The sequence below is a fragment of the Struthio camelus genome, chromosome W (genome assembly GCF_040807025.1).
Source record: "Struthio camelus isolate bStrCam1 chromosome W, bStrCam1.hap1, whole genome shotgun sequence".
Lineage (NCBI taxonomy): Eukaryota > Metazoa > Chordata > Aves > Struthioniformes > Struthionidae > Struthio > Struthio camelus.
Window position 1 is genome coordinate 65,187,921 of NC_090981.1, and position 27,630 is coordinate 65,215,550.

The following is a 27,630-nucleotide window of genomic DNA, read 5'->3' on the forward strand; positions in this document are numbered from 1 at the left end:
CACTGAAGCTTTTAACTGCGCCTTAATGTTGATAATGTTGGTTGTACGTGTCACTGATATGAACACTGTTCATTTAGTAACGGGATACCTAGGGAGTTGAGTGCTTGCGCAATGGGGAATGATGTACAGGTGCTGCAAGAGTTAATTGTGTCATTATTGTTAATCGCCATGCCATTGCAACAGTTTTTATTGGAGTTTCCTTATTAGTGACTGCATTAATATTTAAGTGACGTAAAGTGCACTATTTTGCGTTACCCACAGTAAAATCCTCTTGTAACTAGGAACAGGATTTGCTTCATGAGACTTTGACTATGGCCCTAAGCTACAGGCAAGGTATGATAGTGTGCTAAAAGTCAGTGCTTTGCCCTTCTCCAGGTTGTAACAAATGAAATATAATTATCAGATATAATTGGCATGCCTAGACAGAGCTTTATTGGCATGCAACAATTCAAGTTTGCTACCCAAGTGCTTTCAATTTAATCTGAAAAGTTACTGACCTCATTTTTCTTTTGCAGCATTACAGATACATCTAGACACATCTTAACAGTCTAATCAGGTAGCACAGCTTTCAGAAGCGTTGGCAGCATATTGCTATCCTGTAGCAGGTCAGAATATCCTGCAGCTGATCAGCAGCAGCATGCAGTGCTCTGCTTTTTTCTTTTTTCCCATTCCATAATCAAAAGATCAGCAGAATTGTAAATCTCTCCATTTTAAGGTGTTCATGGTTTTCCTTCCTTCCTCTAACCTCCCAGATTTCTCACTATCTGTCCTTCAAAAATTGCTGTAATGACTGTGCTGACGGCAGAGGACCCAACACTGAACTTCGGGAGCTGCCCAAAGTGCTCAGTTAAATGTGGCTGTAGAAAGAGGCCAGGCATCCCAGGAATGTCTTTTTCCCTTGTTTTCCATGCCTTTGCAGATCCTCCTCTTCATCCTTCCTAGCCCATGACCAACAGAAATATTACCAAGAACAATATCATCTTGTTTCGTAACCTAACCAAGCTGTACAAGATAAGGGTGAGTCAAGAGGCAGATAGCAGGTTGGACAATAGTGGACTGGCAAAAATGTCATCATCAGAAGCAAGCAAAAGCTATTTACTAGTGTAGAAAGTCGTACAGGAGGATACATCCTTGAACGTGATGAGGAAGGTCCAAGGCAGATCTTTAAGTCATTTAGTGAGGCAAAGAGAGTAAAGCATATCCTTGAAATTTTGAGGGAAGAAGTGAGATGAGAAATAGGTTCACCGCACCTGAACAAGCTGTGGGTTCACCAGCATTACATATCAGGAGCCGTTGGAGGAGGGGGCAGACCTGAGCTATGAGGCCTCTCCCATTAGCACAGGTGAAAGCTGAAATCATTTCAGAATAAGAGGAGAAAGGACAAATCAGAGGAAAGAGCCCAGCTGTTCTCAAATGCAGCTGCTGCTCAAATCCTAAAATGATCCTGAAGAGGTGATTTTCTTCTGAGCTTTCACTTACCTGCAGCCAGACTCATTCCTACTGCTAGAGCCAATACTCTAAGCAGGGCCAAGAAAGAGCTTCTTATGTGAGTAGGATAAAGACGACCAATTTGGCTCCTTTGGCTTAATCCTGTTGACATGTGCAACCAAAAGTCCTAGGACCTAACTTGATGGGTTTTATAGGACTGATTCAGGGACTTGCGTCAAAAGGTTGAGTAATAGCATCAGTGCCTTGCTCCCATCCACTGCCAGGAGGAAATATGTTTATTCTTGTCATCAGGTATAAGGAGAAAAGCACCTTTTAGAAATAACAATTGCATAGTCTCACAATGAACATTTGAAGAATAAAACATGATAATAAATGCTTATTCTCAAATCTCTAAGCTCCAGAGAGTTCATTAGTGTGCATTGCTCTTTAGGGATTCATTTTTCACTGTTAATCAAGTTTTGTATACTGAAGATCTGCTTTGGGAGACGGAAGCAGCTGCCAATGCTGCTTCCAGGGTGCCTTGATTCACAGCCTACCTTTCCATTTGGCAACAGTCTCCGAATTGCCACGCGATCCAAATGCCATCCGGAATTCAGCCCTCCACCCTTGTGTCCTATGCGAATCTTTTCAATAATGTCACCAACATCCTCCAGCTACACAAAAAAAAAAAAAAAGTTAAAATTATGACATGAACAACACGTGACTTTCAATATACTCTTTTATAGCTCATTTCCTATTTCCAGTCTATATGAAGTCCTGGGGGAGCAAACGTTATGCCTACAACATCACTACGAACAACACTACTTATGCCCTAACTGATTTAGCTAATGCGTCTTCATGAACGTCTATTCCAAAAAGAAAGAAAGTTGTGTGTTGCGCTACGCAGCTTACCCAGTGTAGGAGATGGATTTGATTGCACGGCAGCAATCCTGCATCTCAAGCTTCTTTGTGGGAGGGGAAGTAATTTATAGAAATTGTAATGTTGCTGCATCTTGAATTTTCTTTTTGTATTTCCCTCCTTTTTAAACACCTAGGCAATTAGACGGTTGCGCCCAGTTATAACATTGGAAGAATAGCTTTGAGACCAAAGCACAGTATTCACAGCGTGGCATTTTATAGTTACTGTTTATAGCACTGTTATTCTGCCACAGAATCCAAGTGCCGTTCTGAGCAAGTCAAGAAGATCAGTATCTTAGGAAGTGGCTGCTATTTTTTATGCCTTACCTTATTATCTGAAAAACTTGTCACTATTTCAATACTTTTAAGCTACCGCCCTTTCAAAGGCTTGAACAGGAGCAATACTATTTGCTCCTCTGCAGTATATTTTGGTTATTTTGGTGCAAGCTTTTGCACACTTGGGCTTTAAAAATCCAAAAGTGGCTGCAAAACTCCTTTGCGCACAGGAGAACACTCAGCTGTCTTTCTCTCCATAGGGACTTGAAATCTTTTGTTCTCATAAACTTAAAAAAACTGAACTTCTCAATTTAGACCACTGGAGACTACGCTCTTCTTCATCTTCCAGCTGACAAAATTGCCACATACTGAAGCAAAGACCTCAGTGATTTTAGGAGACTCCTGGACTCAACAGGACTGACTGCAGTACTCAAAGCATCAACACTAACTGCAAAGTAATTATATGTTCCAAATTCAGGTCTAAAATTCATGCATGTACCCAGGTATATACTGGGGGAAAGTATGTTACCCCTCCTCTGTCCTGTCCAAATACTCATCTTTCAATGAGGCTTTCAGTCAATTCATAGTAATAAGATTCTTGTTAAGAAAGAAGTGATTTTCGCTCTGCTACAGGCATCTCCTGCAAATCATCACTTTTAGGAACGTAGCTGAGACCCATCTCTAACTTTTGGTGCCTCTTTAGCAAATACAAAATGCAGGGCAGTAAAAGCACTAAGACAAACAGGCCATTCTCAGCCTGTATTTCCCGAGTTCCCCAAATTGTTTTCAAGGTCTATTGAGCTCCAAATTATGGCTCTACAGAAGTAGGTGAGGGAAGAATATATTTTGCTTCATTTCCTTTCCTGCAGCAAGAGCAACTGGTGAAAAAAGAATGGAGTTTGAGGATAGGTTAATATGAGGCTATAAATCTAGAGAACAAACTGCATTCTCACATGCTTCATCTAAGAGGAGTACTGATGTTTCAAAATCTATCAAAATCAAAATAAATCTTATGAAGTAAAGAAATAAAATAACACTCAGTTTAAGATTTATACCTACGGATAATTGCAACTTCTGTCATGATAGTCTCTGTGGAAACTCCACCAAATTAAGTCTTATTCTTTGTTTTTAAGGAATCACGCTGGGGCTTCATTTTATGATTCATGCTCTATAACAACAATGTGGGCTGGAAGTATTTTAACTTGTTTGAAAGTTTTTTTTTTAAATTTGCCTTCAAATATGTTACAAAAACAAACCAAACTCAAAACACAGGCAGGCTGTAAGGTGCTCTGTAAAGTCAGTGGCAGCGTTGCTCCTAGGGAGGGAAGGAGAGGACGTTAAGCAGTACCAAAAGAGTAGGCCAGAGCAAGATTGCCTGTGTTTTTACTTCTCACAATTTCTCGATAGGAACTTATTATGAATAGCAATTGCTGAGTGCTGTAGGTGTAAATGAGCTCCCTGACCTATATGCACAGGTTTGCTACCTGCATATGCATGTGCAAATGCTTCAGGAAACACTTGATAAGCTCTTTCAAAAATTTAGCCCCAGGTAGTCAAAAATCATGGTGTCTACAGCAAAGTAACAAAGTCTCTGTCCAAGAAGACAGAGGTTGCCCCAGAGTTCGAACAGATGAACAAACCATCCACCTCAAATGTAGTACTACGTATGTAGTGAGCACTGCAGGCCAGGCCATCCAACATGATCTGAAACTGTAGCATGAAATGACACTTGGAGACCTTAACGGAAAGCCTCTAGTTTCAGCAATATCGCAAACATTTGGTTCATGTTACCTTTAAAAACATTGTGAACTGTGAAGAAAGCAAACATGCAAGCAAATAAGGGTGTGAAGGAGAGGGAGACTTATTATATCCAATGGCCACAGAGACTAAGACCCTCTCTTTTATCTAAAGATCAAGTATGGCATAGAAAACGGAAGAGGTAAATGCTCCTACGCGTTGACCTTCCAAAATGCCTCTCAGCTCTGCATGGAAGGGCAAGTCTCCATATCCATGTGTTAGGACATCTCAGCTCCAAAATAAGATTGCACTAGTCCTTGCAATGCTTAACATGGTGTTAGACCACCGGGACATTGTGTGATGATAATTTTGAGCTGCTACTAACTGGAGCTCAGTGAGAAAAGATTTGCTCCAGAATCCACAAAGTCTGTTGGAGAGCAGAGAATTGAACCCAAGTTCCATGAGCAGACCACCCTCTCCAGTTCCAAAAGCTGAACAGCTTTCCCTAAAAGAGGAAAAATTGCCGCTTCATTTTGTCTTCCTAATCCCCAGAGGGCAACCTCTGCTCTAAGACTAAAGCAAGAAGCAGCTTTGATTTTACCTCCACAATGAACTGATTCACCGAGTTCCTTTCAAAATACATCCTTTGCTCTCTCTTGTTGAGGCACAGGGATTTCTGCTGAGTGCAGATCCCGTCGCTTCCATAGAGAACGATGAAGACATCTGCATCTGTGCCAGCTCCAAAGATATCGCTGGTGTACACCGTGATCTCATAAGGGACAACTAAATCAGGAAGCAGCAGAAAATAAAAACAAAACCAACCAAAGTCTGTAAGCAGCAGACCAATGCTCCTAAGAACATTTCAATGAAACAGAATCTGTGTTCGAAAACTCATTTAAAGAGGATAGGGTAGGAATCACACCTGTGGTTATAAGAGTTATCACGCTGCAAGTCATATTCTGACTTTGGTCACCTCTATAAAAATTCAGAGAAATTTCATTTAACCCTATATAGCCAGCTGACCTAGATCCATGTTCATTTACTGAGATTTTGGGTTCAACCACCTGCCACCTGAACTTATTGAAATAGGATTTCCTTCAACAGCTCAAGTCTTAAAGCAGACTTAAAGCATCTGACAGATGAAGCTAAGCCAACTGGAGGCAGCATAAAAATACTCAAGATAGACTTGTTGGTGACAATTCCACTATTACTTTCGTCACTGAAAAAGTGACAGAAATCAATCCCAAGGAAAAGAAATAAAACCTTTTGCTGGCCACTCTTTGATCTAGTATTCTCACAGTACCCTGTTCTGCTCTGACAGCATATAGTCCTTAACACCAAGGCATACCGAGTAAAATGCCAGTTCTCAATGTAGGACAATAAGGATCAAGCCCTTACATACCTCCTTACTCTGTTCAATTGTTTTTTTCCAGAATGTCCCACTGCCCAAAAATCTGATGCCTCCTCTTGTCCTTTTCTATTTTCACCATTTCTCAATGCAGTGTCCCATTGGAGCATGACCCAGGAATAACAAGCTTCACCCAGGAACTAGATCAAGGCTCTGTTCCTGGCTTTGCTACAGATTTGCTGAATATTGTTAGTGAAGTCATTTCCCACCTCATTCTCCAAAGCGAGACAGCGTTTGGCTCACAGATTAGGAAACCGACGTTCGGATGCCTGCACGTCAGATAGGTATGTGAAGCTCCGCTATAGTGAAATGAGATCTAACCACTAAAGTCAATGGAGTTTGGAGAATGAGTCAGATGACCAAACGTGGGCATCTTCCTCAGGGTTACTTGAAACATTCTCCAGATCCATTGCCTGGGAAAGACCAAATAGCTATTGATAATAATGGGAGATTAGACATTTTGCTGTTGTGAACACATGTAAATTGAGGCATCCCAGTCAGTAAACTGAATCTTACCCCTATCTCTCTTAATTGCTTTCTGAAATCTGTGAAAGAAAATTGCTAGGTGAGATTTGGACACCACTCATTTATGGCAGGGACTTCTCTTTACCTCATACAGATAAAAAACTCTGTGCTCCATGTCGCTACCTGTGAGCACAGCATTTGACACCCCCCGCATCACCATGAGGATCCATCCCCTGCCATCCCTCTCCCATATGCTGCCTACTCATTTTCCATCATTTCCTGTCCCTTGCTCCAATCCTTTTCAGCTGCTCGTCATCCTGCACCCTCCTACGCTGCAGTCGCTTTAGTCATCTATGCTATTCTTTACACTACTGTACTTTGAGCTTTATTTCAGATTCAGCATCTCCGTTAGGGTAAAGGGAATGTTTCTGGCACCTTATCTGTTGCTGCTGGAGTAACTCTGATTATGCACATCAGAGGCTAATCATTCATTAAAATCCAGGCTCTCTAAACAGAGCTCTCAGGAGAACAGCGATGAAGAAGTTTTCTTCTACAGAGAGTAAGCCTGAAGGTACTTAATATTCTTTCTGCCCAGCCCCAATGACATCCACTCTTCCGTGCTGCAGGTAAACTGCAGGAATAATTTCTCCAATATGTAAGGAAAAAAAATCCTGGAAACCAAAATCACGTGCTACGCACTTTGAATTAAAAACGATCTCCTCTGCTGAAGTCTGTAGTGCTTGCTCTTGTTGCTTGAATATTAACATCAGCTTAGAACTGAATCAGCAAAGTAGCACCATAACAAGGTCACTAGCAGCACAACTTTCAGCTGTCAGACTCCCATTTCATTTACATGGGACTTTTAAGATCGTATCTCCACAGGCATGATTTTAATTGGGATGCCGATGACAATGTTTTCATCATCTGTTCCTAGTAAAACAATTCTGGTGTAAGTCGTCATAAAAAAAGTCAGACCATCTTAGTTACCTCTGGCAAACTGAAACCATCAGGTCAATAATTAGGAAACTAGAGTACAGTAAATAGCACGATGGGAACAGTTTAATTGGAGAAATGGCCTAACATGACGCAGAGGCTGGTGCAACCTGTTTGCCAGAGAGGCCTGACTACTTTCTGCCAGGAAGAAACAGGTTTACGCACACTGTGCACTCAAAGCATGGCATTCCAGAAACCCTTACCTCCTGTGATATACTGAGGCATTAATAAATGATATAGCCAACATATGCATCAAAATACATATTGACTGGAATAACACACAGGGAAAAGCCTGGTGAGAAGCACGTGCAAGTTCTGTGGGTTATATCGACTCCTGTGACCATATTCACTTCATCATAGCCATCTCTTCTTTCAACCATAAAGACTGTTGTGTCTTTCAGCAGACTAATGAAAATGCAGAAGGCAGCAAAGAGCATCCATTCTTCTGCTCCACAGATTTTAGGGAAAGAAAACGAGATATACTGAGAAATAAATAACGCCTTAGTCAAAGTGTGGAGGCACAAAGAGAGATCATTGGCAGATCATTAGAAAAGAGAGATGATTCTGGTTTACAGACTGCTGTGTGCGAGGATCTGGAGACTGGAGGGAGGGTAGACCAGCCAGTATATAAGAGGCTTTCAGCATTAACTAGGGTGTTTGCATTTAAAAAAAAAAAAAAAAAGCAAAGCAGTTGACAATCTTCTACACAGTTATTCTTACAGCTACTTCTGAAGAAGGAAACTGAGGCAGAAGAAGAGAGATTGGGCAGCAGTGGGAAGCATATGCTCTAACTTTTGATATCTAAGCAAGGAACTTCAGGAGGTAAGGTTTTTGATATAGTCCATGCACACACTTTTTCTATCAACTGTTTGGGGATTTCAGGCTCTAGACCCTTAAGCGTGGTGGTGTGAATGACTTGTGACTTGCCCACAGTGACCCAGGAAGCATCTGGCAGGGCTTGGGGTGGAAATCAACTCTTGAGTTGAGAGAGTTGAGAGTCTGCACCCTCACCATCGTGGCCTCTTATTTAGTGAAGGGAAGAGTCAATTTTGATAATCCCCTGAAGATGGGCGAGGAAGAATTTGCCAACAACTTGCAATAGGGAGGTCGGGAAGGCAGGAGTCCCAGGGCTGTAAGTTCCCTACGTACATTCATGGATGCACACATAAATAAGGGCTTAAGAATAAGAAAACCAGTGTTTTAAGTAATTCATTTCAAGAAAGCTGTTTTATCTGATTCTCAATGTCCTGGAGACAGCAAAAGAATTTGCCTGAACAGAGAAGTTGTGTGTGTCATGGCAGACTTGAAAATTATCAGCTTAGCACTCAGAGAGAGCTGTCAAAAGACACTAGGTGTACACCAAAAATTAGAGGAGAACAAAGGTAAGATAAAGGTAAAATTGGAGAATGCCAAAACAGAGACTGGTGCAAACACTCTATCAGAAAAGCACAACATTGAAGAAACTCTGGCAGAGGGTCTTTCAGCAAGAGAGGGGTGCACAGGGCCAACAGCACCGGGCAGCCAAGGAGAACTAGCTTGGAAGAGAGACCACAAGAGTCTGCTTTAGCAACAGAAACATAAATATTAGAATGGAGCAGGATCAAAGAGAAAACTGGAGACAAGGAAGCCAACTTGGATTGGGAGCATTAAGGACTGGGAGAAGATAGTGCAAGAGGGAGCAAAAAGGCAATCATAGATAGCCATACGGTTTCTAACCACTCTCTGATTTGGCAAATATAACACATGGAGGCAGGAAATGTTAGTCTAGAGCACCCAGAGGAACTTTCTTGTAGTAACAGGAGTAATTGGCATGTGATGTATTTATAAATCTCTCAGAGCAAATCCAAGGGGAGGCCAAGCCTATAAAACCTCACTAGCTCATGGAGTTTTATCTTCTGTAATGATGGGTGTATCTTGGGGAGATGACATTCTGCTCACATGGGATATATTCCACTGTCTGCAGTTCTGCAGGGAAGATAATTCTCTCAATGGCTCCATCATCCTCTGATTTGTCCAGCCAACGGCCACAGGGGAACTTGAGGCACCGTCCCAGGGATGGGGCATCGATTTCCACCCACTCCAGGAACCAGCCAGTTGAACTACCTGTGGTAGGAGGGATACAGGGATTAACCCACAATAGATAACAGCAAATGAATCTTTGCACTCCAGGCCTCTGAGAAATGAATCTTATTCTCTTTTGCCAATGGAAGAAGAGAATAGAAATCATAAAGATGATAGCAAGTGACTCTCCAGATCTGAAATAACGTGCTTTACATTTGGATATGCAACAGGATAAAGACGTGCACGTGGGAGAGAGAATTACTCCATTACTTGGGTTAATTTGCCCCTGTAATAAGACAGGGAAGTTACCAACAAAGATGTCCCTTCACGCCTCATAGGGGAGGAATCCACGTGTCCTGTCACCGCTTCCCTTGTCTATAGAAGAGACATACCTTTGTGTAAAAAGCAGCTAGCACTTGATGATGGAAACAACAAAACCATTAACAAACAAATGAGACAGTTATTTCAAGTCTATAGACCCTACATGGAACACAAAAAGGCACATTTTGATGCGTATGAGAATTCTCTCCAGAAAAGGGCTTGCAAGATTAAAGAGTCTCCTGTAGAAAGACAAAGCTACGTGCAGTTGCCGTCACTGTGCTCTTAGTGCCGCAGCCACAGCAATGGCATTTGCAGCAGTGACTGCAACAGCCAAGGGAACAGCAAGGATTTGTCACCAAAAGGTTAAGTTACCTCTAGGGTTTTGGAGGAACGCTATTTTATACAGCCATGTGCCTAATGCACTAGGAAAACCACATAACAAAGCAGGTCATCTTACCTTTATTGTCATGGCCTATCTTGATTTTTTTCAGGTCTCCAATGTCCACAGACTCTACTGTAAACTCATCTACCTTTCCACGCTCAAATTTGTTCTTGTTAGTCTTTGAGGCCTTTAGGCTGACGATCCCTGTTGTAGCGATGCAAACAGGCATTGTTTAGGGTATGAAACAAATGCTTTGGGAATATTACTGGTGGAATGAGGGAAGTGGCTAAAACAGGAAAAAAAAGGCTTTTCATCTCAAGATCTTACCCTTGTCCCCTACCTCATTCTGAACCCTAAATATATAGCTATAGCAGTATCCCTGGCCTAAAACACACACATGCCTTTCTTGAGTGATGCACTGGCAGCGCCACAGAGCCAGCACTGTTGCAGTTGCCATTACAGGTAAGGAGAATGGTCCTACCCGTTAATTCACTGCCACTCTCACAGTCACCACATCACTGCACACACAGCTTGGCTGTTTCCAAGAGGGTTTGCTCTTCAGCTGATTAAACACTTCTGGGCCACTCAGAGAGGCAGAGGAGGGCTGGATTGCAGGAGCACGCTGATTCATTGCTGAGGAAAGCAAATCATTCACCACATTCACCGCTCAGGGATGCAATCCCAGGCAACTGCACGGTTTCTATAATTGAAATTAAAGCCTTTAGATTGGCAGCTGGTGCAAATCAGCATCTCAGAGTTTGACAGTGATTTACAGCAGCTGATGGTATGTCGCCCGCTATCACAACGTATGTGGAGACAGCCAGAACATGTGGTTGTCCTGAAAAGGAACGAGGAGCAGGTACTGAGGGAACAAAAGGAAACTGCCCAGCCTTTTCAGGCAGTTATATCTAGCAATGAGGTCCCATCCTTTTCCATCACGTGGTAGTCTTACCTGTATCATCTTTACTTCCATAGAGAGTGATGAAGACATTGGCATCTGTCCCTGCATTCTTCTTGTCCCCAGTTTTCACTTTCACAGTGTACGTAGTTGATTTAGCTGCCAAATAAAAGATCTTGATTTAAGAATGTGAAGTCTGAGTAGGAATTAATTCTACTTTTCTTTGCATATATGTGTTTGGTTTGGGTTTTATTTCCACAGGTAACAGCCATATTGTAATCTCTAATTCTTGTCACACGCTGTGATGGTTACTGGGGTGAGCTGGGCTATCTGGTTGCACAGTCCTGTCCTGCTCCAGTCATGCAGTATGTTGTCTGCATCTCTGCAAATGAGAAGTGTGCTCAGACTTCCCATTTGCTTTCTGGGAATCTCAAAGGCTCCTCAAAGCTGCCTCTGCCTTCTGAAGTATTTCATTAAAAAAAAAAAAAAGCCTCTTTATTCTAATAGCACCAAGCAATATACGTGCATATACCACATATCAGAAAGTATGTGCACTTTGACATATATAGTTCATGCTCACAAACACACCCTTCACAATAGCATCATCAGGGAGGTTCCCGTCACATCATCATCTAGAATGTGCAGTACATATGAAACTTATGGAAAATTATAGGACAGACTTGTGCAGACTTCACTGTACAACAAAAAAACCTGCTCAGGATTTCCAAAACAGTATCCTGCTGCCATAGTTAGGCACATGCATGGCTTTCCAAGACACTGCTCATCCAGCAGGTCCTCCTGAAGTGAACTGTTGACTATCCAGCATTTCTGGAAGTTGTTCATGTATTCAAAAGCCTATGGTGGGGGTTGTTAAGGGAGAGTTTAAGACTTTTCACTGCCACCGAAGCCAGTGGAAGTGCTGGGCACTCAGCACCTTGCAGCACCAGACCCAGGAGCAAGAAGCACAAAGTTGTTTCAGAGGATGACAGACATAAGCAGCAAGACGGAAAATAAGACAAATTTAGGTCCCTTCCCTTTCTCTGATAATGTTTGCTCTCTGCTCAGTTTCATGTCCAAATGTTTAACGACATGAAATGGCTGGGATTTATGGCTTGGATTTTAATGACTAATATGCATTTCATTTGAGGTTTATTCCACTAACTGCTTTGCAAAAGATGATGACCAAATGTGATGGCCATCTTCCTAGCTTTTGCACTTTGGGTCCAATCTCCCAAGATGATTAAATCGCCTAAAAATGAGGAGTGTCCACTCCTCCTTGGCTGACACCGCACTTCACACTTCATTCACACCTGAGATCTTCGTGATTCAGGGAAGAATTACAGCCCAGTGAATGCTAATGGCTAATGCCCTTAGCACTACTAATAACTTGGTTTCTTTTCAACCCCATACTGGAAGAAATACAAGGCTAACATAAACCTTTCTGTTCCAGGCCCAGCGTTGCAAGAGACTGGCCATCATTTTCCGAATCTTTCTTTACAAATGCTTCATCCACTGGGACCAGCTCCCTGACAATCTGACCGTCATCTTCCTCAACTGCTAACCACCGTTGGCATGGAAAATAATACCTACAAGAATGACAGCAGCACCCAGCACTTACACAGGACTTCACAGTTTTAATAGCATAAATAAGCACAAATCAGAGGATACTTAAAAAAAAACAAGATTACTCAAAGCTGATCAACACATTTGTTTTCACCCTTGAGTTTTGGTATTGTTTATGTGAATTTTACCCAGAAATATGTTAGCAAGCACTTACTGACAAGCGCTGCTAGTGACCTGTCAGCCCTCTACACCTGACTCCTTTTCGTTTTCAGTCCCAGGAAAAACTAATCTACTCAAGGGAAACTCCACTCTCCCAGGCAGTGTATGTTTACAAACAGTGGACCCATCCTGAGAGTCCCATGAACAGTCCCACCCACCAAAGCATTGTGCAACGTTAAGCATGTGACTTCAAGCACGTTACAGCTCAAAGGCAAGCCTGTATCTAAGCCTTGTAACAGCCTAGGCTTTGCCCACCCCACTACCTGTGAAATTCCCGGGAGTTTGCTTGGGTCAGGACTTTGCCTTGGTGCAGCTCCTTGCACAGGGACAAAACACAAGGTGGGAGGTCAGGTGCCTCCAGAGGGGACCCTCAGAAGGAGGCCTGTGGGTGCTGATTCTGCAAGGACCTCTTCAGGATGGAGAGTCCCTCCCAGGAAAAACAGAGGAAAAGCTGAGTTTTCCTTCTGAACATTGCTGGCTCCTAAACCACAGAGACGGTGGGACAGCAAAACCCCGCACAGGTGCCCGAGTCCTACGCTCAACCTAGCAGCACCGTTATCACAAGACTCCCAAAGGATGTGCACTCCCTTTGAGTTAGTGAGGAGCTGCAGCTATGCCCCTCTGCATCTCCTCTGCCTTCTTGTGGTTCTGCAGGCTCTCTGGGAGAACAAGTCCCTGTTTCTGATCACATGAAAGGGGTGCGACAGGCTGCTCACGTGGTGCTCTCCTTGAGATCAACAATCTCTACTCTCTCCAGAAACCAGCTTGGGCTACCACCAGAGTTATCGTGGCGGATCCGCAGCTTCTTCAGCTCACCCAGGTCAACGGCCTTGATGGTAAACACATCCTCCTGCACAGGAGACAAGAGGCAAATGAATGTGTTTCCCAGAAAGGGAGGAAAAAAGGCACTAGCTGGGGGGTAATTTTTTCCCATTAAAACAAAGGGCATCTGGAAGTCTCCCTTGTACTCCTAGGGCTGGATGTACCAGTACAGTTACAGAGCTGTGAGCTCTCCCGTTAGCACTTGCACTTTGCTCCTGTAAGGCAGTAAGAGCCACCCAGCCCTTCACTTCTTTCTTTACCTCATCCACACTTCAGACTCCTCTAGGTTTAAGCCACCTCTCCTAAACCTCAGTCCTTCCAGGGTTAGCATTCTCCCTCCCAGCCTGAATCTGGGACTGACTACAAATGTATTAACTCTATGGAAACTCTCCTGTGCGCCTGCATGTGCTTTATTTCAAACCACAGAATTTTTTCCTTTTGTCATTTACCACAACCATGAGGTTCATTCATTAGTAGTATTAACATGACAGGATGGGCCTTGTTATCACAATACGTTAAACACCTTAATGTGATTAACTTGTTAGTAGACTTTGGGTTTCTACTCCTAAGAGCAGAAGGCGTTACAATTGCAGCTTGGAGTTCTTCCCACCGAATGAAGAACCGTGTGCAGGTTGCAATTTCTTCAGCGCCAAACTCATAAATCACAGCTAATGGCTTATTTATCAGCCTTAGGTTCTTTCTACTGATTGCAAGTTTTCCACAGCTGCTTATTGTTTCTGTAATTTTTCGTTATTCAAAACTATTCCTGGAATAATTTCTTCCAGGAATAGTTGCTTGTTAATTGTTTATAAGCATTTTTATGGAAAATATTAAATCTACAAGAGGTGTTTAATTGGATTGGATTATAATGTAATTATAGCACACCATGTGATATTGCCTTTATTCCCTGACTGGCTGAGTAGAACATTTAGAATATTTGCAATCTAAATACTGACATGCTTGAACTGCCTAACAAACGCTCTCCGATATTAATTTAAAGTTTGTGGCTTTCAAGTATTCCTGGCAGGAAATGTTATTACCAGAATGCTTACAGGAAGCAGATGCAAAAGGTGGCTCCAGTGCAGAAGACTGTTAAGCTTATTATTCAAGTGTATTTCCTCTGGAAAATGCTTTGAGGCATTTTGCTTTAGATTATATATTTAAGAAATAAAACATATCTGAGCCTTAAACTCAAAGAAGAAGCCAAGCCAAGAAACAGTAATGAACGACCAGCTTGATAACTGAGAGAGACCTCTGCCAGCTTTCTCTCTGCTCGAGCGAGGTGAGTTCATGCATTACCTGGCCCTTTTCAAACTTGTCGAGGCAACTGGACCTTTTTAGCTGGCGTTCACCCGTGTCTCCTCTTCCTACGCCATAGATGTTCAAGAAGACATTAGCATCAGTCCCAGCCCCCCACACGTTCCCAGTAAGAACGTGGACTTTGTACGTGTTCTCTGCAAGTGAAAGTGCAAAGAAAATAAGATAATAAGAAATGTGAAGATGTATATGGAGAAATATGGAGATAATAAGAAATAGCCATACTGCACTAGATCCATGGTTCTCCATGAAAGCGTGTGCACCAGAAATGCTGGGACAGTTGGCGCTGAAAAGGGTTTTGTTTGGAGTTTGTTAAAAGTCTTTACCTTTTTTCTTTCACCACCTTCTTTCAGCCTTTCTCATTAGCCATATGAATAACCAAAATCTACTAAACTTATCCACAGTGGTAACTTGGGGAACTCATTACCCAAGTTTATTACGCATGGCACAAGATCTTTTGTGAAACATCCATTCCTCCTGTTTTGCAGGGGAGGGTATTGTGGGCAGAGGGTCCTGCAGGCAGGAGACAGGGAAACGGTGCAGCAGGCAGTCACAGCTATAGCCTTTAATATCACAAGTGCAGAAAAAGGGCAGAGGTAAATTGTGAATGTTTCGGCTTCTGAGAGCTTACTAGATACTCCTTGGTCTTCCCCAGGCCAACCTTGGCCAATCCTATAGTAGCACTCTAGGATATTCCCATTTCAGGCTGTCTCTTCCATCTTCTGCCTGAGGTTAACCACCATCCTCTTCCTCAGCAGAGCTGACAGACCAATCCATAGTTTAAGCTACACCATGGGCCCGGGGCAGCGCGACGGCTGGGAGCCACACACACTCACACAAAGCACGCGAGGTGTTTATCAGCCTTCAAGCGACCGTTATAGCTACACATATAGGCACATTCATGATATTTACCCTCCAGGGCAGATTCTCCATCAGGTAGCAGCTCCACCACAAGCTCTTTGTCCTCTTCATCTCTAGCCAACCAGCGGTGTGCCACAAACGTATAGACATCCATTACTTCCTCTGCCTCGGCCTCCTCTTCTTCCTCCTCATCAGACTTTTTCTTTTTCTTCTTCTTCTTCTCAGGCTCTTTCACGTTCAGGGCAAGTCGCTTCAGCGTGACGCTTTCCAGAAACCAGCCATCCCCAATGCCTTTCCCATCATGGCCTATCCGAATCTTATAGATCTTGCCAACATCTGCAGCCTCTATCTGCCACCAAGAGAAAGTCAACACCCAACAGGATTTATAAGACATGTTCATTTCAGAAAGAACTGTCACCAGTGCCATCTTAAAAATGAGGATCATTGCCTCTATCACCCACTGGAAAAGCAAGGATAAGGTCATTTTTTAAACAAGTTTACTTTTTCCTTCCTATTTTATTCTTTCCTACTTTCCATCACCAAATCCCATCTGAAAGCACTGAACTGAAGACTTACAGAACAACTATGGCAGAGATAGGAGTTTAATTCACATTTACTAGACTCCCCACTTCTCCATCAATCTCCTCACCAGTATTGTCTTCATATTGGCATTAAGAGTGAATATACTGAATATTGAACTAGCTTATGAAATTCTCAGTGCATGAATTCTTTTTTGAATGAATAATAAGATACATTCAATATATAGACGAGACATGAACCAGGCAGAATCAATAACGGTATAGGGGTAAGGCGCTAGACTTGGACTCAGAAAACCTAATCTCTGACACAGATTTCCTGTGTGACCTTGGGCTTGGTCTGCCCGTCTCCTTACTTGACATCTGGAAAATGAGAAGAGTATCTTCTCACTTCAGTAGGGTGTAGAGAAGATAAAACCCATTAGTCACTATGATGCATCAGTGGCAGGAGGCTATATAAGTAGGAAGATTTCCATCTCTCTGGTAAATACAGCAGATACAAAACCCTGTTGTTTTAGATTATTTGTCCAGATTACTACCTAATGAAGTTGAATAGAAGGTTTTACTGCATGCAATAACCAATACCTTGTTTCTGATGATCGCCTATGCCAATAGGCACTGTTTATGTTATAAAACTAGAAAACGTTTGCTTCAGGCTGAAATTTGGCAACTTGGCCTAGAAGGTTTCAGTCTAGAAGCATTTTTTTTTTTCCTGAGTAGATTAAAACAAAATCAATTGCACACAGGATGCTTATCAGAAAACTAAAATTGATCCAGCTGTCCTGGCATAAAGAATGTGTCTTTCTCTGTACTGCTTCATTCTTGAATTTGCTGTAATCATCCAGCATGCCCTGCCTATAACTGATGGTATTTCCTACTAGCATGTAGCTCACACAGTCTTATTCCTGCCCATATCTGTCTGTAAATATTCATATGATGAGAGAGAGAGAGGATCTGTCTATTAATGCTTCACAGCCTCTGCCTAGTATGCCCAGAAAAAAAAAAAAAAAAAACAGAAAATAGGCAGACCTTTAACATCCAGCAATAAACATCCAAGAGAGGAAATAAACATGGCTATGTAAACAGAGCATTTTATATATGGCTTTATTATAAATCTGATATTGGCTAATAGCTTTTACTTATAAATTTTAGAAAGCTTATTTTCTTTAAAATCAGAGAAACCCAATCTTAAAATTATAAATAGTCTTTTAAAAGCAAGCATTTATGAAGTGCCAGTGATCTTGAATCACACAGTACTCGATAAAAATGGATAATCACCAACTCCACTTTATAAAGCAAGAAACCAAGGCAGGAGAAGATGAACAGATCTCAAAAATGTACAGTTCAAAACTGTAGCAAAGCTCTGGTAGAAGACACCTCCATTTGACAAGTGGCAATGGAAAAGATCTCCCAGTCCTGCGGGGGTGGGGGAGGGAGCATGCTAGACTAGCTCCAAGTAGATGCTTAACTATGAGGTGAGATGGATCTCACTTCTGTGAGACTGCAAATCCACAGAGAGAGCTCAAGGCACCGCAGTGTTGAGCCTTGTGCTGTTAGCACATACACCAGATGTGTCTCAAATTCCATTTCCATCTGGATTTTGCACTGTACTGTCCAGATGTTGGCATCTGCTGAGTTTTCTTCCATACAAAAGGATGTGGCTGTGATATGTCCTGACAGCACATCCTCTCCCCATTTTGATCCCACCTCAGGGCAATAACGAAAAGCACTCCTGCCTCCCAAATCTTCGTTTCTCTGCAGAGAAACTCCAAGAAGTGGGCCACAGTGCAGCGTAGCCAAGCCTCACGCGGGAGAGGGTGCCAGGCCCCAATGCCTTGCCCACCCGCTGCTCAGCCTTTTCGGACCGGGAGCTCCTGCTAGATAAGCCAGGCCCGGACTCATTCCCTCAAGTTACACCTGAAGCTTTTCAGCCCTGCCAACGCTCTGCTTACTGTGGGGTTGCTCAAAAAGAAGTGTGACCTCCACGGAATGAAGTTGGACACTGTGGGCACCGCTAGAGCTGGATGTCAGCTTAGCAGAGACCTTCTGGACCACAGTTCTGGAGTGAGGTGACTAATTCCCACTCCCAGCTGGCGGAACAGAGGTGACGATACCGCCATACATACAGGCATTTGAACATAAACACAGCCACGGCTGTGAATTGCTCAGCTCCTATGTCAACGGGTCTAGCAGAGCACCTTGGTTGCCTAGTTGCTGGCCAGACCAACAGCCGGAAGAGCGTGCCCCACACGTCAAGTGCCATGATCATGCAGTGCACTAGGGGCACAGGTAATATCATCCTTGGGGCAGTCACACCTTCACAGAAATTAAAACATCAGGTTTTGCAGGACTGAGGCGATGATATGTACCTGTGACAAACGGCATATATAATTAGAGGCAAGGTTGGAAGTGAGTAATTCCCTTGTGGAAATGTGTGGGATTCCTTTTTCCCCAACTAAATTCCTTTTTCCTCAGCTAGACAAAGAAAAAGGACAATATCGTACGATCAGGCACAAAATATAAGCTTGAGGTTTTCTGAAACCTAAAATGAGTATCTCCTTTTGGAAGGAAAGGTAAATGAAAGCAGTTGCTGGACTATCGTCTTGTATGGCACCTTTGCTATGAGTCGCTGTGATTATGAAAATCACTCCATGAAGTGCAAAAAGCAAGAAGAGATGGATAACGGATAGAGGATACAAAATAGACTTGGCAATTTTGTTGAAGTCAATTATTTTGACTATTGGCCCAGTTATTTTATTGCTGTCTAAATTTTGGCTGGTCATTTTCTTCCTCTCATAGAAGCATCAAAGGCTGCCTTCATCATACCTTGAAGGTATCCGTTGCTCCCCGTTCAAAGTTGTTCGATCTGTTTTCCAAGGTGAGCAATTCAGTTTTGCCAGTCTCACCATAAATCTGCATGAAGACTTTGGCATTGGTGCCTGCGGCCCGCACGTCTCCAGTAACTACAGACACCTCGTAGTTTATCACTGTTCCAAAAATAAATCAATTAAATCAGCAGAGGAGTTCAGATACTACATTCCTGAGGGCTCAGACTCAAAATGAAATTACCCTGTCTTAACAAATGACCGTGTAGCTGAGGCAACTGGGTGTTTGCTCTTATCCAAACGGTATGTGAAATAACATGACTCTTCAGTGACGTCTAACTTAATAGCTTTCCCTTCTACAAGTATTAAAGCAGTATCAGAGAGGTGAAAAATAGAGCCTTAAAAGGGACTTTCATTTCACTATTAGCTATAGAGTGGTTAAATGATCTCCATAACATTGGAGACCATTTAGGGATATCTAGGGAGGGAGGTACACAGAGCAGAGGAACAAAAGAACATCTTTTTTCCTCAGGACCCCAAGGCAAGTTTTAACCATAACCTTAAAGAACACGAATCCACTGATGTAAGTCAAACGGACACGAGTGAGGCACATGAATGTGAAGAAGGATGAACCCAGTGATATAGTAATGAAGAACTGCCCAGAATGCAAATTCTTCCTCCAGTCACAGGAACTGGAGGTGGAAAGCTCAGTAACGCTTCTCCAAGTGTTGCTTTTTTAAAACCAAAGCAGCAGAACAATTTACTTTCTCCACCAACAAAAGCTGGCCGGGACAGGCACTTTCTGTTTAGTGTGGTGGACTGGTCCTTAAGAGAGCCATTAATACAAATATAGTCATATATTTAAAACCCACACGCTTCTCAATGTGTCTTTCCTCACATTTCTCAATGGCAACAATCTCACTTGGATAGACCTCCACCTCTACCCTTCCATCAGCCTCATCTTTGTCCAGCCACCGGTTGCAGGGGAACATGTACTGCTTTCCCTGGACTGGAACCGTGATCTGGACGCTGGCCAGGAACCAACCGGATCGGAGACCCACGTTATCGTGCCCAATCAGTATTCGGTTGATCTTAAAGGAAAAACAAACAAAACCAGGAGGGCAGGAAAAAATGGAAAAAAGACATTTACTTAATACATTAAAATCTACTTCCCCCAGCAGTCTGTTCTTCCACTATGTATGTCTAAATCATTTCTGTACATTTGACAATAAACTCAAAGCAGACACTTCACATGCCAGCAGATATTATAGACTGCAACTATAATAGCCTGTACAAAATGTGTTTCTTAATCTCCTACCCAAAGGTCAGAGTCTCATAGATCACCTACATTCCTTAGCAATACATCGATTCTGAATGCAACCACTGGCATGAAGTACAGAGCTACCTGCAACTAGTTCTTACCTTTCCAATATCCATCATATCTAGAGTAAATTCATCCACTCGTCCACGTTCGAAATAGTTGCCGAGATCGTTATCAGAAACTAACAGAGGCTGTTTGCTGGTATCTGCTTTTTCCCCGTAGAGCTTGATGAAAACTCTGGAGTCTGAGCTGGCACCTGGAATATCTCCTGTCTTCACACTGATGTGATAACTGACATCTGAAATGAAAACGCAAACACGTGACTGGTATTTCCAACACTCAGCGAGACAACTGCCTTCAAATGTATATAGGGGAGGGGGGCTTCCGCTCTAGACACCGCTATGGCTTTGCTCCTCCATTCATGCATCCAGCATCTCTGGGCCACGCCGAAGATGCTACCATACCTTGGAGTTATTCACCAAAATATGAGAGATGCAACAGACGATACATTAATTTGACAGAAAATATCTTATGTTCTTCCCCCTCATCATTAGATGAGTACCACGCCATGCAAATGAGCTTAGGCAACAGAGGCGATTTCACCTATTTTTATACTTGCAATTTAATTAAATAAATTGACCTTTTTATCTGTAACAAGAAAATTAACAAAAAAGTATCTCAACCTGAGTTCAGTAAGCACCATTTTCTAAGGCAAATGGTAGTATTGGAGCCCTAGTACTCTAGGAAAAGAGACTCTAACCCTTTTAGCAATTCTTTTCCAGGAAAACAATATTATTCAGTAGAATTTACTCTATCAAGGCACTGGCAATTCAAGATCCTTTGGAGACAGCTATAAAAAAAGCCATTTGTAAACAAATCACAGCATTATAAAGTAAAGTTTCTTTCTACATATACAATGTTGCAATTATCCTTTTCTACACAAATTAATCCTCCTCATAAACTAGGATTTAAGGGTTAGATGCATTTCCCCGCCAAACGACCCACTGCAACTTCCCGGATAAGAATGTCAAAAAAAAAAAAAGTAGATTTGCTGTGAACTGACATGAATTAAGTAGAACAAAACAAATACGTGCATAGAAAGCTCAAACCCAGACCTTCTTTTTCCCAAGCTAAACTCACTTTTTAGCATCGGTGACTCCCCAGCAGGCACTAATTCTCGGACAATCTGACCATCGTCCTCATTTTTGTCAAGCCATCTGGTTTACAAACAGAAGCAAGTTATCTTGGTATAATTAGGACCTGTTAGGCCTCTTAAAGTCTAGGCTGGTCTGTACCTACTAAAAATCCACACCATAGTCAGAATGATATTTTTAGGTGGCTCTATCTCTATTAAGGCTGCAGGAATGTGACCCGACCCTACAGCAGGCACACTTTAAATCTGCAGTTTTCCCAGAACAAAGATTGCCAGAGCCCTGTTTGCAGCACACTAGATAAGCGTCTCCGGTGATTTCCATCTGTCTGGAAACCGCAAATGCACTCTCAATAGGCACGAGTTACTCCTGCAAACTCTGAGTCTCTTGAAACTACTGACCCTTCTTGACCCAAATACTTACTGCTTTTATAATTACTGCTTTTATTACCTACTGCCTTGATTACAATCTTTATGACAGCAGTTACTGAAATCTCTCTTTTCTTATTTAATATTTGTTTTCTCTAGCTTCTCATCTCTCTTTTCTTCCTTATAGATAACCAGATAACCCTTTCTCCTCCACCAGGGAGGCACTGAATAATATTGTGCCCAGCTGCAGGGCTGGACATGTGGAGATAGCTGACACCACCGGAAGGAAGAATTTCCTTTGTTTCTTAGCATTAATATAATGATCCAACTACACTAATTAACAAGAAGTGCTCCGGCACAAAGCAAAGTGTGGCCATAATCTCAAGAGAAGAAATTTGAAAGGGAAATAGAGAGGAACCAATTGCTGATCTGGAAACCATTAGAGCTACTCCTTGAGCCTCAGAGAGGGAGGAATTACAGCTCAAAATGCACCGTATGGCACGCAGCAATCATCGTACAACATACAGCAAAGGCCCTGGTATAAGTTTCTCATTTTTCATTTCCAAACCTTTCTGACAGCTTACTGCAGCGGCACACAAGATACTCCTGTAAGTATGCATTCAGGGTCAGGTTTCCCACACCAGTGCAGGAGGACCTTTTCAGTGTTTGAACAGCAAATCCTGAGGGCAGAGGCGGTTCCCAGAACGCCTGTTGTTCTCAAGTACACAGCTATCTGCAGCACTGTCTTTTGCTGTTAAAAATACTGCTTAACACCAGTGCGGGGTGAAAAAAGGACAAGCGAGCAGGCTCTGGCAGGTCCTGCAGAGCATTTAAATTGCTATAATAATTCCCACAACTAGAAAGGGAAAAACAAAGCCCCAGAAGCTGTTTCTTTTTAAAGAGGGCCACACAGCTATGTGAACGACAGCTGGCTGAAGACTTGCTCCTGCACAAACACGAGCAACACATGCGCTGCCAGCTGCCTGCAATGTTGCCTTGCCACGTGCTTTCTCCTTGAAAGACCCTCACGCCAAAAAAAGAGGAGATTCCCAAATAAGTTTCCACCTTTGATTTTGCTGATGAGCCAGTCTGCAAGGATAGCAGTGAATGACCCTCATAACAACGTTTTAGGGATAGAAACAAATGCGCCCCTCACTGCCTCCTCGCTGGCAGTGAGCCAGCACAGCTTATAGTCCTGATCACTTGGATTTGGCAATGGTGACCAAGAGGTAGCCTGATATATCGGAAGACAGAGGATGACACATCTCCATTTCCTCCATCTGAAGAAATGCCATCTTTTCAGTTTCCTCCTCTTCCTGCCCACACGCAGGGAAACAGTATGCACCAAGAAACCATGCAGAAAACTAGCACTGGGAAAGGATGCCAAACATGAGCTAGAGCACGCCGATCCCCAAAACTCCAGCCACAAAGTCATCATGCAAAAGAGAGGTGCATAAACCACCCATCACACAGACACATGCACACACGTTGTTCCCATTTCCCCTCTGGGCTTTCGCTGGTTGTCGGGTACGCAGCCTACCCTGTATTCTTCCCTTTCTCTCTCTAAAGCAGGTGGCCATGTGCAGGCTGCTTGGAAAGGGTTAAAAGCTAAGGGGATCAGTATGATGTTTAACACCACGTGAGGTCGTCAGGTGTGATGTTGCGCCTCGGTGGAGGCTGAGGGATGTAGCAGGGACAGAGTAGCAGAAAAATCAACGGGGAAGGCTGTGAAGTTGATGTCAGGAGTTGAGCAAGGCTGGAGTATAAGGGTGGAAGAAGAGCATGCCAAGATGTCATGTTGTCTTAACAAAAGAAGCCTTTGTAAGAATTGCTGTTTTGGGGATTGGGGGAGGGGGGGAGACGCTTTACCTGTTAAAACTGGTCCTTAATACCTTTGTATCACGTGGTTCTTGATGCTGGCTCAGGGTTCACATCCTTGAACAGGTATCGGATGACTAGGGGTTAAGTCATTACAAAAGTCACGATGCTTCTGCGTACATGAAAGTTAACTGGGAGGACCCACAAAACGAGAGGCTGAGCTCCACCACCCCAGGACACACCGAATTCAGCATGAGCTTCAGGAAGGCAGAAGTCCACAAGGTGCTTACTTCTGCTCTCCTGCTGCTGGTTTTTGTGTCCTGCAAGCTGCTGTTTCTGCTCCTGGTGCACATGCTGTTGTTTCTGTCACCTTCATCGTTGCTGATGCCTTAGGGAAATGTGGGGTAGTCACAGGTGAAGGGGGTGGGATCAAAATACATTCCACAAGAAATAGATCTCTCTGTGCAGGAAAGCAAATTCTACTTGCTTCATCTCTGAAGATGGATGAGAAAAATGAATCCAAAAAGGAGGACGCATCCCTAGCTAAATAACTTCCCTCTACCAGTGTTGGCAGCTGCTCGTGGCAAGGGAAGGAGTTTGTCTTGGACTGAAAGAGGAAGATAGGGGATTATCAACAGAAGCGACTTAAGGCTGCTGCTCCTGAAAAGGCTGCTTGCTTCATTTGAGCCGAAAGAATAGCCAGATATGGCAGGAGAACTATTCTCTCAAGAAGACGACTTCAGTGACAAAAGGAAGCATTTGGATGAGCAATGCAATTGTGTTCCTTTTCTTCAGCACATGTGCTGCAACATCCTAATTTTGCTCAAATGTAACTCCAGTAGCAAATCACTGAGCAACTAGGGTTTGTAGTTTTACACCGAGCACAAATGAATCGACACATTATGAACACATTAGACCACAGAAAATAGAATTTTTCAGTACAGTGCCATCATATTCCTAGTACAGAAGACTCATTTTGTTTTACCAGGTCCTTAGTTATCTCTGATTAGCTTCCATACCATTTTGATGCCTGTAACGCATGTTGCTCTGGCTTTTGCAAGGTGTTCATGTGTCCTGTATCACCATCTTCATCCTAAAAAGATGCTGCATGCCGATAACCCCCAGCTGATGCAACCATAGCATGAAAGTTACTTCAGAGGGAACGTCTAAACAGGGGTTCAGAGACTCAGGGAAACACTGGACAAAATCTGGTATGCTATCGTATGCAACATTTTATATGTAGTGGATGATAGTCTGTGCGCAGCTAGAATGAACAGCACATCTAGACGGACTCAGACATCCATTTGTATTTGTATGTGTGCATCTATATGCATAGCATATATAAGTACATACAGAAGGTCTAGACAGTAGAGGGGATTCTATGAAACAGAAGAAGGTTTCTTTGCATCCTTTGTGTGAGGAGCACTTTTGGCATTTCACTGAATAAATGTTCTTTCCCTGGGGCCTGAGGAACTCGTAGTGCATCATTCCCTTCACGGCTTGTCTGTTGCTCTTTAGAGAATTAACGATGTTCCCTTACGCTTGCACTGGAGAAAAATTAGGATGTTGTAGTCCATATGCTTAGAAATATGTAACAAAGTATCATTGAAGATTTCAGCAGAGCTGTAATGATTTATAGCATATAAAATTCTATCCTATCATGAATTCACGACTTTGCCTGATCGAAAGTTCTTTTCTGTCTGGGATATAAATATTATGAAAAATAGGCTATTTTAGAGAACATCAGCTTGTCCATACCCGGACTTCCACAGAGCCTTGAGGAGAAAACGAAAACTGAAGAATTCGGTTCTAAGTTTCAAAAAGGTTTGGCTCCGATTCTGGGGTGAAAGGTGAACTTCCTCATTTTGAACTTTCCAGTGGTGTTCATAAATACAATACTTATAACACATCAGGCATCATAAGGTATAAATGGTTCAGCTGTACCACTGAATGATTCAAAGTTCAGTTTGGAAAAAGCATAACTACTATAACGTCATGTGGTCATCAGGCAGGGATAATACTGCAATGCGCCTGAGTGATGGACTATTCATTCTGCCAAGAACACTTGGGGAAGTTACTTACATTTCTTTTTGGAAGCACAGTTCAGATGACCGCTTTAAAATCACTTACTCCAAGAAGAGTTACAAGCCACTCTCTTTATAGCCAACTGCTTTAGGAGTTGAAAGCACAGGCCTGGGAATCATTACTGCTGGCTTCTCTTCCTGAATTTGACACAAATTCACAATTAATCCACTTAGTTTCTCTTTATCTCTGCTGGCTCCCTTGTACAAACAAAGATAGTTTGTCTCAGAGAACCATTGTGACTATTAGGTAAAAGATGCTCTTACAGAGTCGTAGAAAGGCTTTTAAATGAAAAGAAAAACCATAGGCATGTGTATGAATATGTAAATAATAACAACAGAGACTTCAGTGAGTTATATGCAGTGAAGACCCGTACTGGTATCCTTGGGAAATTAGATATCATGGGAGCTGTTTAGCCAGCTCTCCACTGTAATATTTGCTCTCAGCACCCCAGCCTAGCTCTTGAGGAGGTAAGGACCCTCTGGAGGTTTCTGCACAGGTTAGATGTATTGCTGTTGGAAGGTATTTTGTCTTCCAGCTCATTCACAGCAGCCGCTAAGTGACAGCAAATCGATGGAGTAATTGTCAATAAGGACACAGCAGCAGAAGTTATTTTCTCCAGACCACATGACTGTGCTGTGTAGAAGAGCAGAAGTTGATCAGGTCTTGGAGATTAAGGCAATGAGAACATCAGCATATCCAGCCAGTCACAGACTGACCAAGCAGAAATGGAAGCTTCCCTGGTGTCCCCAGGATGGAGTCTCTAACTAACCTTGCTTGCACTGGCTCACTAAGAGAAGGCTGATCTTCTTGGCCAAGTCTTTATCAATGTCTCAGTTCTGAAGAAGCAGGTAAAGCAAGCCCCTCTGAGCACTTGCCAAAGCAGCAAGGATGAAAGTTGTCCTTGACCCGCAGGACTGGAGGGAAACGTCCAACGCTGCAGGTCATGGAGATGTATACGGAGGATGCAGTGGGTGAGCACCTTTGCCCTCAGATCTCTCCAGACTCCATGACGACACCTGCAGACTGCGATGATGCCCTAGTCTCTCAGGAGACACAGGCACCAAAGATGGTGGTAGGGAGCAGTTTTCCCCTTGTGTGGAGGTGATCAGTCATGTTACCTTCTCAATCTGAGAGGAAGGGATAATGCTGGTACAAGGACAGCAAATGCAGCTACATGAAAGACACTGTTCTCACTTGAGAAAGGTAAGAATAGTGGAAACCCATCATATGTGACCTGACTGTACCCTATGGATGCTTTGGGGCTAAGGTCTTGCCTCCTTCCCTTCCCTTTCAGGCCCTGGACTCAGGGAACACTTCCACATATGTCACCCTTATGGGAACGGGTTCATCCCTTGGAGCTGAGGGAAGGCAGCTAGTTAAACGGCCAAGTAAGGAGACAATTCAGAAAAATCTTTGACGTGAACCAGCTGCGTAGTGCAGTTAGACACAGAAATATCTCTAAAGAGTCTCAGCAAAACAGCTCTTCACGTGGACGCTTCATGTCCAAGTAAAAACCTGTCTAGTTCGGTTGCTTAACTCAGTAAAACATATGGTTGTTAAATATGTATTAAAAGGCAGCGATGACATAACACAGTGGTTTGTTCTCAAAAAAAGGAGAGACTCGCCTGCTTTTCACAATCAAGATGGTATTGCATCTGCTGCTCAGAGCTGTCTCCCCAGTGAGTTTGCCTGCTCTTTGATGTGCTTAGCAATGCAGAGGGTGTGGGTCTGGCTCTGCACTGTTTTATATTAGGCTGACTCCCCTGATCATAGTGGAATTCTTCCTGATTTATAGTGACAAGTGACAAATAACCAACTTAGCAGTTTTATCCTTGTTAGCAATTTAAGAATAATTGT

The 27,630-nt window shown here is 42.9% G+C and overlaps 1 protein-coding gene across 1 annotated transcript in view; it reads right to left on the reverse strand.

Annotated features, from left to right (window-relative positions):
• LOC104138530 (lipoxygenase homology PLAT domains 1) overlaps positions 1 to 27,630 on the reverse strand; it is a 149,706-nt gene that overhangs the window by 54,928 nt on the left and 67,148 nt on the right. The window contains exons 15-27 of the mRNA XM_068925839.1: positions 21,492 to 21,568; positions 20,453 to 20,649; positions 19,929 to 20,121; positions 19,032 to 19,192; positions 15,721 to 16,018; positions 14,791 to 14,945; positions 13,386 to 13,519; positions 12,325 to 12,473; positions 10,942 to 11,046; positions 10,065 to 10,193; positions 9,164 to 9,328; positions 4,961 to 5,142; positions 1,986 to 2,102 (exon numbers count right to left, since the gene is read on the reverse strand). Coding sequence (XP_068781940.1) covers positions 1,986 to 2,102; positions 4,961 to 5,142; positions 9,164 to 9,328; positions 10,065 to 10,193; positions 10,942 to 11,046; positions 12,325 to 12,473; positions 13,386 to 13,519; positions 14,791 to 14,945; positions 15,721 to 16,018; positions 19,032 to 19,192; positions 19,929 to 20,121; positions 20,453 to 20,649; positions 21,492 to 21,568 — 2,062 coding nt within the window. The remainder of the gene's footprint in view (positions 1 to 1,985; positions 2,103 to 4,960; positions 5,143 to 9,163; positions 9,329 to 10,064; positions 10,194 to 10,941; positions 11,047 to 12,324; positions 12,474 to 13,385; positions 13,520 to 14,790; positions 14,946 to 15,720; positions 16,019 to 19,031; positions 19,193 to 19,928; positions 20,122 to 20,452; positions 20,650 to 21,491; positions 21,569 to 27,630) is intronic.